At 43.3% G+C, this 17,804-nt stretch overlaps 1 protein-coding gene across 3 annotated transcripts in view; it reads left to right on the top strand.

The window, feature by feature from the left end:
• ATP10B (ATPase phospholipid transporting 10B (putative)) overlaps positions 1-17,804 on the top strand; it is a 313,434-nt gene that overhangs the window by 252,019 nt on the left and 43,611 nt on the right. For all 3 annotated transcript variants that reach the window (XM_008984453.5, XM_008984460.5, XM_008984480.5), the window contains 4 exons: positions 8,013-8,204; positions 9,597-10,200; positions 12,557-12,666; positions 14,601-14,727. In XM_008984453.5, the coding sequence (XP_008982701.4) occupies positions 8,013-8,204; positions 9,597-10,200; positions 12,557-12,666; positions 14,601-14,727 (1,033 nt within the window). The remainder of the gene's footprint in view (positions 1-8,012; positions 8,205-9,596; positions 10,201-12,556; positions 12,667-14,600; positions 14,728-17,804) is intronic.

Below are 17,804 nucleotides of genomic sequence, written 5' to 3'. Positions count from 1 at the left end.
ACTAAGTTCATTCAAGAGCAATAAGGAACTTGACACATGGGTTAAGTCCCAATTCCTGTTGCCTGGGCAAGCGAAGGTGGTGATATATTCTTTTTATGAACAGCTAAGTATACTCATGCAATCAGGTCACTTGAAAACCTGGGGTTAATGGAACAATTGTATCTTTGAGTAGTTTTGAGGAAGGGCACTGGGATAAGAGGTAGGCAGTGGAGGTTCTGGTTTTAGTTCTGCTACTGGCTTGCTAGGTAACCTTAAGCAACATGTTAAACCTCCTTCTATGTCTCTTTCCCCATCTGAAAATACTTTACCTACAATTCTCACCAAGTCGTTCCAAAGATCAAATAACATAATATTTGCTGACCTGCAAGATCACTTCTAGCTATGAATTAGGCACATGTGGGGTCCAGTGTCTCAGGTTTTCATCTAAGCTGCACCATGTACTAGCTCTGCGACTTTTGTCAGCTTACTGAAATGGAAGCCTCAACTTACCCATTGTTAAAATGAGGATAATTGTTCTGGTTTGTGAGTTTATTTTGAGGATTTACTTTATTTCTTTATTTGCTTATTTATTTATTTATTTGTTGAGACATAGTTTTTGCTCGTGTTGCCCAGGCTGGAGTGCAATGGTGCGATCTTGGCTCACTGCAACCTCCACCTCCCTGGTTCAAGCAATTCTCCTGTCTCAGCTTCACGAATAGTTGGGATTACAGGTGCCTGCCACTATGCCTGGCTAATTTTTGGTATTTTTAGTAGATATGGGGTTTCACCATGTTGGCCAGGCTGGTCTTGAACTCCTGACCTCAGGTGATCCACCCGCTTCAGCCTCCCAAAGTGCTGGGATTACAGGCGTGAGCCCAGCCTGAGGATTTAATTCTTAAAATTGTGTGTTCTAAGCAAACAGATACCTAATGGAAGTTTTAAATGATCTTTCTGAAGGAAAGCTGTCTGCCTTGAACAAATGTTCACATATCTGATGTCATGAAGAGAAAATGGGGAGTTTTCATAAACTACAGTTGTTGGATTCTCTCCCCTGAGATCCTGGTGTATTTGGTCTAGGGTGAGTCCTGAGCATTTATAGTTTACTTTCTGATGATTTTAGGGAGCAGCCAAGGTGGGGACCCTCCATAAGCACACCATCATCCTACCAGGAAAGAGTCTTTACTTGGCTCAAATTGGCACTTTCTACAGCGTGGGAGGCATTTGCTGAAGGGAGTGAAGTATGCAGTCTTCAAGGACTCTTGTACTAACCCATCAGTACCTCTGGCTGGGGTCAGATCCTTGAAGTTTTCCCTAGAGAGCTCCTGCAGCAGCTCCAGGTGGCTGTCTTGGTGCCCACCCCCACCCACTCCTGGCAGACTCTCTGCACTTGTCCCCTTCCACCTGCCTTCTGTGCCTTCCTGCACCTGCCCATCTGGCACCCAATCTGGTCTGATCATCTCTTGGAACCACCAGTTCTTTACATTCCCTTAGTGAACTCAGTCAAAATTTGCCTCTGAAACCCCCAGGGAGCATTCTACCACCTTCTAAAGAAGCCAGTTGTTAGTTTCCTTAGCCCTTTGCTCTAAACCAAAAATAAAACAAGAATCGACAAAAACAGCAACAACAGAAGCTGGGTTCTTTTTTCTTTTACTATGAAAAAGCAAGAAACCATCAGTGATTGCCACCTAATTGCCTGCAATAAAATCTGTGGCTTTAAGATGGGGGTAATATACTTATTAAAATGATGAGTTGAGTCCCAAGCCAATGTTTAATAGTACTGGCAGATGGAAAATGAAATGGCTTTTTTTTTTCTTTCTTGTCTGTAAGCAGCCAAGATTTGAGCAGAGTCTTTGTTTAAAAATGCCATTTGCAGAATGTTTTTCAGTACCATCAGACCAAAGAATATCTTCCTAATCATAAAATTTGTACTGGGGCCAGTTAGATTCCTCCAAACTTCCCCAGTGCTTTCCTCTGTGGACATCCCCCCTCCCCATCTGAAGAGAATGCAACAGAGAGAAGCGAAGGAGGTGTCATTGGACCTCTGCCTCCTTTCACTAATCTTGGTCTGCCTTTCTTTGGAAAAGATTTATGCAGCACTCCCAGTCTGCTCCAAATTGGAGGGACAGCCCACATACACACACTCCCACTGTAAGGTTAGATAAGAGTCCTGATTTAATTAGCCAAGTACACAGAATCTTTCTGGAAGTGATGTGATCACACAGGGCAGGAAGCAGTGAGGCCTATCTGTATTCCCCTTGTCCTCCAGTATCCCAAGTTGGGGTGGGGGGACCCAGCTGCAGTGACACTGTTCACAAGAGGTAGAAACTGGCAAGGTCTAGAAAACTCCCTTCTTTCTTCACCACTGAGTTTTTTTCTTTGGGCTTATGCCCCATTTGGGAAACATTTACACTAACAATTCATGTGTTCCTATTTAAGTGAGCATTTACTAACATTTGACTTTCTCCGTTCTTGATTCAAACCAAACGTCATCAAGGCCACAGCCTTAGACAGGACAAAAACATCACTGCCCTAAACAATGTTAGCCTCCAGCTCCCGAGCAACCAGGAAAATCTTTCCATAATAGTCACAGCCCACAGGGTTATGTAATCAAAAGGAGCCAAAGGCTGATGGTAGAAAGTAAGTGTCCCTCCATCCTCTCTTCCCACCACCTCAGGCACAATCATGATTACCAGCTCCTATGTGTCCTTCCCAAAAGTGTACAGAAACATACAAGTATGGCATACATACGAGCACATCCTTCACTGCAAGTGGAAGCATACCATACCCACTGTTTTGGACTGTGCTTCTTTCTTTAACCTAATGAATTTTAAAGAATATTTCCTATGTGTAGACAGACAGGTAGATATTCAATAGAGAGCTGCCTCATCTCTTTTTTTTTTTTTTTTTTTTTGATGACTGCTAGAATTCACTGGATAGTTGAGCCATCATCTGTTTATACATGTGTTTAGTTTCTCTACAGTATTCTTAGAGAATACTGTAATTAAATGCTAAATTGGCCAGTATGTGCCTTTTTATTTTGGTTGATTCTTCCCAAGACATTGTACCAGTTGAGACACTCACCAACAACAAACAGAAGGGTCTGCTTCCTCCCTCCTCTGCCACTGTCTACATTTCTTTAGAAGAGCCTATCATGTATTGGGTCAGTCAACAAATATTGAGTAAGCATCTGCTCTGTGGCATATACTGTCCTAGACACTGGGGACATAAAGTCTAATAGGACATTGCTCCTGCTTTCAGTAGCTTACAGCCCAAAGAAGGGACAAAAGGAGCAACAGTGACTACAGGACAGTGCTTTCTGGGCTGGGATATGTGGGTGCAGAGGAGCTATAGGAGCTTAGAAGAGGTGACACTCTATCATTCTGGCGCATCAAGGAAGCTTCCTGGAAAGATTGGCACCTGGGCTGAATTTTGAAACAAGAGTAAAGGTTAACCAGAGGAATAAAGATACCATCTAGTGGGGAGGGGTGGGGAGGAGTGCAGGCTGTGGGAGGAGGCAGTCTGTATAAGCAGGATGGAGAATTGTGGTTCTTGGGAGTAACTGAAATCAAAGGTGCAATCCAGGGAGAGAAGGAGGAAATGGAGACATAAGAGGAAGTATGCCATGAAGGATTTTCTTTCAAGCTCAGGCATGAAGGTTCCTGTTTATTTCCTATTGTGAATTCCTATAGCAACAAATTACTGACCCAACCTGTGATAGTCACCCATCTGAACTTGAGTGAGGAGTTATTATACTGAAAGAAAAATAGCAGGGTAGAGTTAGGCCTACTTTTCCCAGCCTTCATTGTGGGAACACATCCCAGTCAGAAAGGAATGGAAACAACAGGGTTGCCATGTAACATGGACCTTTGCTACTCAAACTGTGGTCCTCGACCCAGCAGCATGAACACCACCTGGAAGTTTGTCAGAATTACCAATGCTCAGGCCCCACTCAGAGCTGCTGAATTAGAATCTGCATTTTAATGAGATACACCGTCGACATGTGTACATATGAAAGCTTGAGAAATGTTGGCATAGTGTTAAACATAGTGTTAAAGCAATAAGGCTTTGGCATCAGGCAGTACCAAATTTAAGTCCCAGCACATTATCTGCAATTTTGTGACCTGGAATAAGTTACTTAACGTCAATGAGCTTCATTTGCTTCATAATTCAAGTGGAATGATACTAACTATATCAATGCTCTTAGGATGATGAGATAATAGACATGAGAGCACTTAGCCCAGTGCCTGACTTTGCTATGCATTCTCAATAAGTATACTGTAATGATAATAATAGGACCCTTGAGGATATTGTTTGAGCTCAAAAATCACCCTCCTCAAAGAGGGTTTGTATGCATTTCAGGTGTTCTACAATGGAAGGAAATCCAACTAGTTGAGTGTCTGCCTGCCACAATGTTCTTATGTAAAAAACTGGTGGCCCCACAAATTTATATTTCTTTTTCTTCAGAGAAATAGTCTGGACAATGGCCAACAGTGGGTGAGGACACTGCTTTCTTTCTAAGTGCTCTAAGTGCCAGGTTTCCAAATGTTAATGGACCATATGGGAAACCAGTGGGCTAGAGCAAAAGGAGCCATGAAGAGCCTTGCTCTGTGGGAACAAGTTTGTGGTGACTGGATAAAGGTTAGCTGACATCTGTTCCAAGCACCTGCAGGATAAGCCAGGGCCTTTTGCAGAGAAGGCTTTTGTTTTAATTCATTGCTACAAGATTGGATGGAAATATATTAAAGAATAGTTTTAATGAAGAGACAGCAGGAGTTAATCAGTGGTGAGGTATCATGGCATCCTAGAGGTTTCAGTTAACAAATGTTTTGCATGCTTGCAATCCACCAGGCACAAGAGATACATCAGATACAGTCTCTGCCCTCATAGCACTTATAGACCAGACAGCAAATAAATATGGAATAAATAACTTGAAACATTTTAACTGTGTCAGCATTCAGAAATACATAATGCATAGCTTGGAGGAAAGCAGTGTGCTGTAAGAGGACTGGGGTCAGGTGGTGTGAGAACTGTCCTAGTTCTGACCCTAAATCAATGTATGATCTCAAGCAGTTTCCCCCTCTCTGACACTCAATTTTGGCATCAGGGAAATAGGGGATTTAGCTTTGACAGCTCCAAGTTTGTTCCTCAACTTTAAGTATCTGTGGTGGTAAGATTTAACAGCATCACCTTATTCATGTGCCCTGCCCCCAAAAAGAAGCCTATTTTCTGAAAAAAGAAACTTTCCATAATCCCTTTTATTACTCTTATGGACTATCTGTTGAGCCTTAGGATTAGCTATACAAATGCATCTATTTTGTTTGAGACGCCCAGTGTCAAGTCTCAAAGGCCACTTCCTTGACATGCAGGATCTTGCCTGATATGGATGTTAAGATTATGAATTCTAGAGTCAGACTAACTGAAATCAACTGAAGGAATTCATTGCACTTACTGTGTGACCTTGGGCAAGACAATCAACTTCCTTGGGCATCAGTCTCCTCATCTGAAATACAGAGGTAATTGGGAGGATAATGGTACTAAACAGATAATGTTACCGCAGGGATGTAATGAGATCATGGATGTACCAGCACGTAAGAAACACCACGTGAATAGGAGCTCTCGTTACTATGTTGAGAAATGGGTTTGGAGTTCCTTGAGTGGTATTGGTGACTTGATGGCAGACACTGGATGGTCCCTGGAATCTGGTTTTAGAAGTTTGCAGAGAAACATTAATAAGAGAACATAGCTGCTTTACTGTGACCACAGAAATGAAGACCTTAGACTAGCAGTTCAGGGGTGTGAGCTCTGATTCTGGCTTTACACTAACTCACTAGGTGACTTTGTTCAAATCAGCTGTCCCTATGAGTTTTAATTAAGTCAGGATTCATTTTTTCTCAACTTGGGACTATGAGAATCTGATGAGGTTGTATAAATGACATGCTTGGGAAGGTAGGAAGAGCTTTACAAATGTGAGCTCCTACTAGGAAGACTGGAGTCAAAGGCAGAGAGCATGGAAAATATATGTGTTCCCTTCTCAGGTTTTCTGGAAATAAGGATGCCACATACCATCCATAGAACAACTGGATGGTTCACAGTTGTTTGCAGGGCAATGGAAGGAAATGAAGATCTGATTCAGTTTTATTAGCACTTCTTATCCTTCTGATAAGCAGACTTTTTTCCGGAAGTTGTCATCTTGAGATGGTATGAACAAGTTGGAGTGTGAGTGTTGACTCTTGGAGAGCACTCAGAAAGAAGGCTGGCAGTCTTGAAGAGTGTGTGCTCCATTCTTGTGGGGTATGTCTGAGTTTCCCCCTCCCTGGCTCTCACCTGTGCCAGCAGCCCTAGGGCGGACAGAATCAGAACTCTGGGACTCATTGCATTTGGTAGTCAGAAAACAGTCTGAGGCCTCTTTTCCCATGGGATTTTTTAAAGTCTCAACTTGGGTAAAGCTCACTGATTGTCAGTCTTCACCCTGCACAGATTAATCAAGATTCTCTCAGTCTATCTTTCTTAGCCATTGACTCTCTTCTAAACCATGATTTAGCTGTGAACTCTGAACACTGACAGGAATGGTCTTACATGAAAGCCTTGCGCAAAATGGTTTTGTCATATCTAACCATTGAGAGCTGGCATTTATTGAGCTTCTGCTTCAAAAGAGCTGGACTTAGAGCTCTAGGAAATACAGGCTCATGGAAAACCCAACTCTCTATCTTTGAGGCTCTTACCTTATCTCTAGAGAAATTAAACATGAATTTAAAATACAGGCCAAAGCAAGATGCCAGCAGGGAGGTGGACAGAGCCAGACACCATTGCTACCACCACCTCTGCTCTGGGTGTTTAAGGGCTCACTGCTTGGGAGAAGCTTTTCTGGCATTAGATTCCTGGGGTAAAATAAAGGAGCCAGAGCAAGAGAAAATAAATAAACCAACAAATAAAATGTAGGTCAATATGTAGTGAATTCCAAATAGATGGTTCAAGTGGTAACTTCTACAAATATGTGAAAAATTGGAAAACCATGAGTCAGATCCAGCCCTTCTTTTCTTTTCTTCTAAAAAAAGAATAAGAAGAAAAGAAAAAAAAAATAGGCCATGCATCATCTTTGCTTTATCTTGCAAAATCAAGAGATTTGGCAAACTAGACCAGTATTGGAGCATTTCATTCAGCAGAGCAGTAGCTACCCTTTAGACAGGGGTAGGACTTGCCAGGTCTCACAGCTCCTACCACCCCATCATGTCCTCATCTCTATCTTGGTCCATTTTCTTCATTCACTTTACATGCCTGACTCCTATGGACACTCTGAATTAAGAACCTGCTATTGGGGTTCAGTAGAAAGAGGATTCATTGTGAGCTATATAGGACCTCATGGACAAGCGGGACTTCCCATGGTTATTAAAGTCTAGGTAGGATTTTGGTAGATAGAAAAGGGTTTTTCAAGCAAAGTGTGATCTGAGGCATACAGGAGGAATATACATCCAAGAGGCAACAAATAGACCACCAGACTGAGCTGAGGGTCCATGTGGAGAAGTGTGGGAATAAACAGTGAAAATGTAAACTGTGAAAGAACCTAGATGCCAAATAATTGATCATGCTAACAATGGATATCCCTGAGGGTTTTTTGAAGTCGGGAATATGAGGGAGGAAAATGGAATTTTAGGAAGACTGTGTGGGTGATACATAGGAAGGATTTGGGGAAAAAACGGTGAGAGGCAACCACATTAGTTTAGAGGCTGGCACAAAAATCCAGGATTGAGGGTTAGAGGGTCTCAGCATGGCTGGAAGCAAGGGAAATGAGGAATACATGGTGTGGAGACACTGAGAGGGAATAACTGCCAGCACCTGGTAATAGATGGTCATGTGGCACTGAGAGGCAGGAAGAAATCAAATAAGAATTGGCAATGACCAGACCTATGGGAGAGAGAAGCATGATGGATGCATGACAGCAGTGAAGATGCATTATCTTTTCCCCAGGCACGTTAAGAATCTTCAGGAGTGGGCTTTCTTCCCAGAAGACTCTCATTCTGGCCTTTCTCTTCCAGGAAAAAGATGTGACTCCAGATAAAAACCTACTGACCAAGGTTCAAGACGCTGCCCTGTGGCTGGAGACCTTGTCAGACAGCAGACCTGCCAAGCCTTCCCTCTCCACCACCTCCTCCATTGCCGATTTCTTCCTTGCCTTAACCATCTGCAACTCTGTCATGGTGTCCACAACCACCGAGCCCAGGCAGAGGGTAAGGACCAGCGATGGCTGCGGGGAGAGGGAGAGGAGGTAGAGAAGTAGAGGCAGGGTAGGGGCAAGGGGAGAAGTTCTGATCAGGGAGACATGAAATTTGAGTCCTAGCGACAGCGTCACCATTTCTTTACAGTGAGAGCTAGAACAGGTCTCTTACCCTCCCTGGGTCTGTTCCCTCATTTTTTAAATAAAATGGAAAAAGATATATATGAGCTTTTGTGTACCTTTCAAACTTTGTCTATCTGCAGGATAGACATTATAAGTGATTACTGAGCACTTGGCTATATGCCAGACTCCATGCCCAACACTTTACCTGTATTATCATTTAATCCTCTCAACCCAACAACTCTGTGAGGCGAGATCTTGGATTTAATAGGTGAAGAAATAGTGGCTCAGAAAACTCAAGTAAGGTAATGAAGGACATATGGCTCATACATGGTAGAACTATCTGCATGATTCCACAATACTTTCTAGTCATTTTGTGCTATACTGCTCTCTGTTTTTATAAATGGATTAAAAACAATAGTGTGTGTGATGTTCTTCCCATGGAAATAATGCAGCGGGATGGTCATGTATGTAAAGTTATACTCTGAAATCTACTGAAGGTGGATTTGCCTTCAATCCTCCATAGACTCTCAGCCAAGCTCCCTTGTGAGTCACTGATGAGAATAATCAGGTGGTACAGCTTGCAACTATGAAACCAAGACAAGATGTTCCTTTAGGCACTAAACCACAACCTCCCTTCATAATGCCCAGATTCTAAATCACCCTGAAAATCACAGTGAGCAAGTTATCAGAAGTCTTCAGGAAGTTTTAGGAGGCAGAAAGCTTAATCTTAAAAATTAATTCTATTTTTAAGAGGGGAAGAAGTATCATGTGGCAAAGGACAGTATACAACTCCCAAATTTCAAGTTAATGTGGGAGCTTCAGCTGGCAGGTGGCTCAAGAGCCCAGCCTCTGGAGTCAGGCAGACCCAGGTTTGCATTCCATCTCTACTGCCTATACACTGGGTGATCATGGCCAATTTATGTAGACTCTTTGTACCTCAATGTCCTCAGCCGTAAGTTGGGATGATGATAGCATTATTGGGAGGATAAATGAGATACTGCACTCAAAGATAAAGCAGAAGCCTTTGCGGTGAGAGTTCAGGAAATGTGAACCTTACTATGAGTGTCTGATTCTCATCTCCTTTTCCTTCATTTGTCCACACCGAGAGTTGGATGATCAAAAGATAGTGGAAAATGACCATTGTCAATGCTCAGAAGGTCAGGGCTGGAGGGAAACATCTGGCCTCACTTATTGCAAAAGTACTTTCATATTCTGCATAAGACAACTTGGTATTATTTTCAACACTGAGAGTAACGTTCCACTTTCCTCCTTTGGCCACAAGGTTACCATCAAACCCTCAAGCAAGGCTCTGGGGATGTCCCTGGAGAAAATTCAGCAGCTCTTCCAGAAGTTGAAGCTGTCGAGCCTCAGCCAGTCATTCTCGTCCACTACGCCCTCTGACACAGATCTGGGGGAGAGTTTGGGGGCCAACGTGGCCACCATGGACTCGGACGAGAGAGACGATGCATCTGTGTGCAGTGGAGGTGACTCCACTGATGATGGTTTCTACAGAAGCAGCACGTGGGACCAGGGTGACATCCTGGAGTCTGGGTCAGGCACGTCCTTGGAGGAGGTGCTGGAGGCTCCTGCCCCAGGCCTGGCCAGTCCCGAGTTCTGTTACGAGGCTGAGAGCCCTGATGAGGCCGCCTTGGTGCACGCTGCCCATGCCTACAGCTTCACGCTAGTGTCCCGGACACCTGAGCAGGTGACTGTGCGCCTGCCCCAAGGCACCTGCCTCACCTTTAGCCTTCTCTGTACCCTGGGATTTGACTCTGTCAGGAAGAGAATGTCTGTAGTTGTGAGGCACCCACTGACTGGCGAGATCATCGTCTACACCAAGGGTGCTGACTCGGTCATCATGGACCTGCTGGAAGACCCAGCCCGTGGTGAGTCCCACCTTACCAGGGTTCCGGGAACAGAGAGCGCCATAGTTTAAGAAGCAGTGTGGAATGGCAATAAGAAGCTCAAGTTGTAGTGTCACCTGGTAGTGCAGGTCCCAACTGGAATACAGACTCACAAGTTGCTTTCCTCAAATATCCTTAAAACATGCTGCATTTTACATCTCCTTGACTTAGGGAATCACAGGGTTCACTAGCATAAAGACTGTCCAGTCTTGTAGCAAATCAACATCTTTAACTTCATCCCAGTTTTCCAAGCTCATTTAAACATGGATTATCCACACACAGTCTTTTGCAATAGAGCATCCATTATCTTACCATGAAACACACTGTGGTCTTAACTCTTCATTTTGGAGAAAAGCAACTCAACCCAGAAAGAAAAGTTACTTACAAGAGGCAACATGGTTAACTAGTGTTAAATCCCAGACCCAGGTCTCCTGAATTCCAGGTCAAAGCTCGTTTCATACTGCTAGAATTCTCCATTGGGCTTGGTGCACTCTGGGAAGCCTCAGGTGTTCCTCCTTATTATCCTTTTCCCCAGCCTCCCCCAGATGGATTTTCATAAACTTGTGCTGAGCCAGAAAAATGTTCCAATGTCCCAACATATCAGTGTCCAATTTTGGAACAGCATGAATTAGTGTGCAGCCGCTTCCTGATTGCTAACAAGGAGAAGACAGTTATGAGGCTATGATTCTCCCAGGATAGTAGATTCCAGCCAAGCTTCAGAATTGCCCAGGCAGCCCTGTGCCTCCTACATTATCAGCTATGGATCATGGCCAAGAGGTTTAGGGGATTGATTAGTTTTTAGAATTGGAAGGGAGCTAATTAGTTCTCTTTATCCCCAGACTCTGGCAGACAAATGAATCCAGTACTTCTGAGTCAAGGGAGCCTCGGCAGCAGACATTCAAGCTGCCCTGGAGATGTCTCTTTATTTGCTCCTCACCTGACTGCAAAATGGATTAGAGATGCTTTCAATAAAAGACATACACAGTGTTACTGTAAGAATTGAGAAGCAAAACTTTGAAAGGAGAGAGAAAATAACCCCAGGTTTAATAATATTCATGGTGTTTAAATGTTGAATTTGATGCTGAGGTTCCTGGCAGCCTAAGCAAAAAGGTAAACTCCAAGACTTGCACATAAAACACAAGAAGGTTTCATCTTAGGAGCTGGTGTCTTTAAAAATAAAATAATTGTAAATAGTGCTGAATCAGACAATACACAAATGAAGACTATGCTTAAGGCATCAGGAACACCCAAAAAATTAGAAAACCATCTTTGGAACAAGTTTTATATAAAAACAGCCTTGGAGTAGTATCATGGGGAAATTGGAGTTTTGTTGGACTTCATTAAACTTAACTTGTTGTTAAGAATTATATTTTTAATTTTACATTATATACAAGGATGGGTGAGGTATACAAATTCTGTTCGTTCTTAGGACCTCTCAAATTCTCAATCCAGCCCTGGTAAAGAAGGATTCTGAAGCCTAAGCTCAGTGTTACAAGCGATTGATAAGTGAGGTCTGCAGCAGCTTAGAAAAAGGAAGTGGTGATGGCATCAGTCCCGCTCCACACCAGCCAACCCTGGCTGAAAAATTCTTATTATAGAATTAGATAAAGGAACTGGAATTTCAAGAGAAAAAGACAAATTACCTCTGACAGAAACTTATGTAGAACTTCACAAAGGGGCTTTGAGCAACACACATATTTTTCACACTAGATTCATTGGAAATGCAAAAAAAAAAAAAAGTTTTCTCTAAAACTATTTTTTGCATTGAAAGAAAGCCTAGCTCAGCAAAACAAATATGGCAAAGAACTTAGCTAATGAGATCCAGGCTTGTAGATGTCTTGGGACCTAACTTGATATAAGACCTCGAGGAGAAGACAGAGAGGATGATAAATAGACTTAGAGAACAGTTTCCAGAGTCAGTTGGCCATCCAGGGAAAAACTAAAAACACTTTAGATAACAATAAAGATTCAGACTTCTAGTCCCCTGATTCAGCTGGGCTTTTACTGGACTTGAGAATCTCTATTATTATTAAGGTGGTTCTTATGCAAACAGGTGTTTGGGAATAGTACCTTATACCACCTACCTTCCTTAAATAGCACTTTACTCAGCTAGGCTTTTGATGAGAAGAGGTAGAAAGCAGACAATTTAAGGACTCCCTGCATTATCTTCCAGGGCAGCCTGACAGTCAGGAGAGCTCCTTTATGTTTCTAAGGTGGGCTGTAAGGGATTCCTTCTCTAAAGCATGTGTAGTCTACTAAAGAAGATTCCAGGGTGTTGGGGATGGGGATCCCTGAGCATTTGTACGTGGCCTCATGGGGGACAATGGTTATTTGACAGTGCCTGACACTGACGTAGAAAAGAAGCTGAGAAAAATCCGAACCCGGACCCAAAAACATCTAGACTTGTATGCAAGAGATGGCTTGCGCACTCTATGCATTGCCAAGAAGGTAAGAACAAATTCCTCCAAGCATGCTCTCAGTATCATTAAATAGCTGAATGGCCTTGACACTGCTTCTTTTTCTTTATAAAAGACCCTTAGAGGTGGTCGTTTTAACATTTTTAAGATTAGCTGTTCTGACTCACCACAAAAACCGAAGACACTGACGATTTTGCTGACGCCAAAATCTGAAGAGTTAGGTTCCATATCAGTGTGGCTTTGCCATGACCTGCTTTTCATTATATGTGTAATGGGTAACCCACAAATCATGAAATAATTTTTTCAGTTATAATTTTGCTTTCCAATGACATTTTTTAGATTTGTATTATTTTCCTTTAAATTTGGGGAGCTTTTATATAGTCACATAAAAATCTAGATTTCTGATTTCTTTGAAAAATTTAGAGGATCTGGCCAACCCTGTCTTTATTCTGGAATGCAGCAATCAGCTACAACCGGGAAGAAGTTGATCCTATGAGGAGGCATGTGTTTAGCTGTACTCTGTGGTTGACCACAGTCCTTACCACTCCCCCATTGCATTGCACTCAGCCTAGCCATAGTTTTGTAGATTACCTAACTCACACTTTGCAGATATTTGACTTTGCAGCCTCTGCAAGAAAGGCAGGCAGTGAGGGCTGTGAATTGGACACTGAATGAGGCACCTAAAAGCAAGCTAAGAGGGATCCTATTATGGGCATACATTTCTAGATGGCTAGAAGTGTTTCTCTTGCATAAATCTCAAGGGCTTTTCATCTCTTTTATGGTTCTTAGGGCAGCATTAGTGATCACGAGTGCCCACTCTAAAGCCAGCCACCTGGGTAGTAGTCCCAATCTCACTACTTTTAGATGTGTGACCTTGAGTAATTTTTTCACATTTCTGAGTTTTATCTTTTTTACAGATATGGTGCTAATCAGCTCTCCCTCGTGTAGTTGTCATGGAGATTAAAGTAATCACATGTGCAGCACCTGGGACAGTGACAAAAGCTCCCACTACTTCGCATTGGAATTACACACTTATCACCTACTATTTTCTATTTAAGTTATTTGTGCATGTTTTGCCTTCCCTAATGGACTAGGTTTCCTCAGAACCAAAAGGCCTACTTGTGTCCCTTTGGTTTTCTCTATTGTGCCATGCAGAGAAACTCAAGGAATATTTGATGCTTGGACAAAATAATCTTTCATTGCTCTAAGATACCCTATGCATGTAATACCAACAGAAGGGTCTAAAAGTGCTATGGAACTCTGAGGGAGGAAGACGTGGCCACTAGCTGGATTATTCCAGCTTCTGGGCACTCCATGTGTATGACATCATGCCTGGTGGAGTGCTCTACAGGCTATACAAGATCTGGCTGCTGCTTTCTTTCCAGCCTCATTTCTGAACTTTCTCCACTTTTCTCTCCATCCTTCCACCACCTGAAATATTCAAGGAACAGAAAGAAGGCCAAGTTGATTGCTGTTCCAGAGCCTTAACTCTTGCTCTTGCCCTTGACTGACCCTTTGTCACTGGATCTCAGTTTGCATGTCATTTCGTTGAGGAAACCTGAACTTCCAAAAGAAGGCGGCCCCCTATTCAGTTATTCTTCTGTCCTATCACATTTCCTCATATCACCCTTTTTTAAAACGGTGATTATTCTTTAAAATTATTTACTTGGATAATACCTCTCACTCTCCACCAGCATATAAGCTCAGGCATAGAGGGACCTAGTCTGTCCAGATCATCGCCAGTGATCTGAGCACAGTAGGGGCTCAACAGATTTTTGGTGGTAATGAAACACAAGGATAACTATTCATTGATTTACATATTTTAAGAAATCATTGAGAATAAAGCCCCATCTAATTATGTAGGGAAGGTCAAACAGGCCAGTAGGAGGCCCACCAGATGGGAAGAGAGGAAATTATCTTGTTGATTCACCCAAGGTTATTAAGGAGCCTTTTCTCGTCCCATAGGTTGTAAGTGAAGAAGACTTCCAGAGATGGGCCAGTTTCCGGCGTGAGGCTGAGGCATCCCTTGACAACCGAGATGAGCTTCTCATGGAGACGGCACAGCATCTGGAGAATCAACTCACCTTACTTGGTAGCTAAAAATAAGTCGTCATTATAGGAAAAAAGGAATGCAGCAAGTTGAGAAGGGAGCTCTTGGCCCTGATTCTGACACTACTAATATGTCTCCATTAGCACCCTTCCCTGGGGTTCCCTTCCAGGTATTTGGCATAAATGGGCTGTGCCAATACCCAACCCAGATGCCACGCACAGCTTCCTGAGATGTCCTGGGAGCATTCCTGCACTCCCTGCTAAAAGAAGCCTCTGAGTTTGGCTGCTTCTCTAACAGCACACTCTTCCCTTCATTCAAATGTTTGCTAAACACCTACTCTCTTCCCTTCATTGAAATGTTTGCTAAGCACCTACTGTATACCAAGTGATATGCTAGGCTTTGGGGCTGCAACAGGAGCCAAAAACTCTGCTCTCCCAGAGGTTGGAGTCTAGTGAGGATATTGGATGACTGAGCAAGCAATTTCAACAAACTGTGATGAAAGCTAGGCTAGCAGATGGGCCAGGATGGAAGCACAAAGTAGGAGATGCCAGCCTAGCCCAGAGGTGAGGGAGTGTCGAGGAAGGCAGTGAACTGAAAGCAAGAAGAGAAGCTGGTCAGGCAGTGTGGGAGGACCCAAATGAAAGCCTGGAGGTCCGGGACTGGTGGGAAAGAGAGTGCTGGGGGAAAATGATGGAAGGGAGGAAAGGTCATCAGGACCCAGATTATGAAGGGCCATGTCAGTCACCTGCTAAATGTTTGGAGAAGGCAGAGGGTGAAAGCAGGGACAGATCTGTGCTTTACAAAAACTGCTTTGATTGCTGCAGCATGAAAGTTTGATTGCTGCACTGAGGGAGAGATGAGAAGCACAGAGACTGGTTAAGAGGCTGTGCTTCTGTTGGAGGAAAAGCATTGCCGAGAAGCAAGGGGGAGCTTTATTGCTCAGGATTAAGGTCCTCACGCCTCAGGAGCAATATCTTGGTAAGCAATGCCCAAACAGCGTGCACTGGCCACATGGCAAAAAGCCTTCTTTCTTCTTGGTGGACAATGTTGACCTGGGGATGAGGACCAAGTTCTAGACCCGCCATGACCTTGCTGTGTGCCCAGAGACACACTCCTCTGAACCTTGTCTTCTCCTCTGGATGAGACACATGCCTCCAGCTGCCCAACCAGACAGGAGTTCAAGGGGAAAGATCCAGGGGCACTGTAAAGTGGTGATGCTGGCAAGTAGGATGGCTGACAAGCTGAGGAGGGGGAGCAGGATTAGGGTGCACATTAGCTTCCCACATCCTTCAGCCTTTGGTTTCCTGTGTCAGCTGCAGAGGCCCCTGCTGGCTGCCTCATAAGGCTCCCTTTAAAGCTAAACCCAAGAACTCACTTGAACAAGAACCAAAGGATAGCTGGGCCAGACAACTGTATCTAATACAGGATGCCACCAGAAAGTCATCCCATTCAGGCAGGCACCTGATCCCCTTCTCCCCTCCCTGAGGTTTCTTTTGTTTCAGGACAGCACTCTAGGCTCAGTCTGTGAGAGATGTGCCTCTGGTTCTTCTACGTGAAGAGAACATACTTGTCAGAACCTGCCAGCTTCCCCTAGCTGGGAAAGGTTTTCACAACCTTCCTGTTTCATTTTCTCTTTCACACAAATAAATGTGTTTTTCCTCGTTTCTCCTTCACTCCACCTCACTGTAATATAAATCAGCTTCCTCTCACCTTCCAGACTAATGCTTGAAGGGGAAGATGAGGCTTGAGCCATCATTTTTTATGGGGTTGTTTACCTGCACATGTGGATCTCAGGTACAAAACAGGCACATTTCTGGAAAGTGGGGCTCTTTATCTCCCCTCAAGATGGCTGGGAAAGGAGAGGACTGGGCTGAGAAGAGAATTCAGCTTTCCAACAAGAAACTGGCACACCACTAAAAAGCTGTAATGCCTTCACACAGTCTCAAAATATGAAATGATCTTTTCAATATGCATCCAATGCAACCGCTTTGCCAACCTATTGTCACTCTGGATTATTAAAAGAAACAAAATGCCGTGCTCCTGCCCAGAGTGAAATGGGTAGCCATTAGTCTGTGATCTGAAATGAATCTCAATTGAAAAGCAGATTTATTTTTGCTTAATCACTTAGCAACTATTCAATATTTGGGTATATATTCATCAGGGCTGGTGCAAAGCTTGAGAGCCTTCAAAAATTATGGAATCTGCCTGTTTAATTCCCTCCAAGAATATTATCAAAAATGTCAGTCCCTATTAATTCTGCATTGATCAGTTGCAGGGCAAAGATTTCAGTCTTTCCATTGCAATTCCTATTGCTGCTCAGCCAGTCCAGGCCATTGTTACCTTTCCTCTGCAGTCCTGCCTGGCCTCCTAAGTAGCTTTCAGCACGGAATCTCATCCTGCTTTTCCAATCTCTAACCTGTTATCTAGAATGATATTCTTTTTTTTTTTTTTTTTTTTTTTGGGTGATAATTTCTTTTTTTTTTTTTTTTTTTTTAAATTTTTTATTGGATTACAGGTTTTGGGGTACATGAGCAGAGCATGCAATACAGTTGCGTAGGTACACACATGGCAGTGTGCTTTGCTTTTCTTCTCCCCTTCACCCATATTTGGCATTTCTCCCCAGGCTATCCCTCCCCACCTCCCCCTCCCACTGGCCCTCCCCTTTTCCCCCCAATAGACCCCAGTGTTTAGTACTCCCCTTTCTGTGTCCTTGTGTTCTCATATTTCATCACCCACCTATGAGTGAGAATATGCGGTGTTTCATTTTCTGCTCTTGTGTCAGTTTGCTGAGGATGATGTTTTCCAGATTCATCCATGTCCCTACAAATGACACGAACTCATCATTTCTGATTGCTGCATAATATTCCATGGTGTATATGTGCCACATTTTTCCAATCCAGTCTATTATCAATGGGCATTTGGGTTGATTCCAGGTCTTTGCTATTGTAAACAGTGCTGCAATGAACATTCGTGTACATGTGTCCTTATAGTAGAACGATTTATAGTCTTTTGGATATATACCCAGTAATGGGATTGCTGGGTCAAATGGAATTTCTATTTCTAAGGCCTTGAGGAATCGCCACACCGTCTTCCACAATGGTTGGACTAATTTACACTCC

This window comes from Callithrix jacchus, chromosome 2 (genome assembly GCF_049354715.1).
Source record: "Callithrix jacchus isolate 240 chromosome 2, calJac240_pri, whole genome shotgun sequence".
In the NCBI taxonomy this organism is placed as follows: domain Eukaryota; kingdom Metazoa; phylum Chordata; class Mammalia; order Primates; family Cebidae; genus Callithrix; species Callithrix jacchus.
The sequence above is the reverse complement of the archived record's forward strand: the minus strand, read 5'-3'. Positions and strand labels throughout refer to the sequence as shown.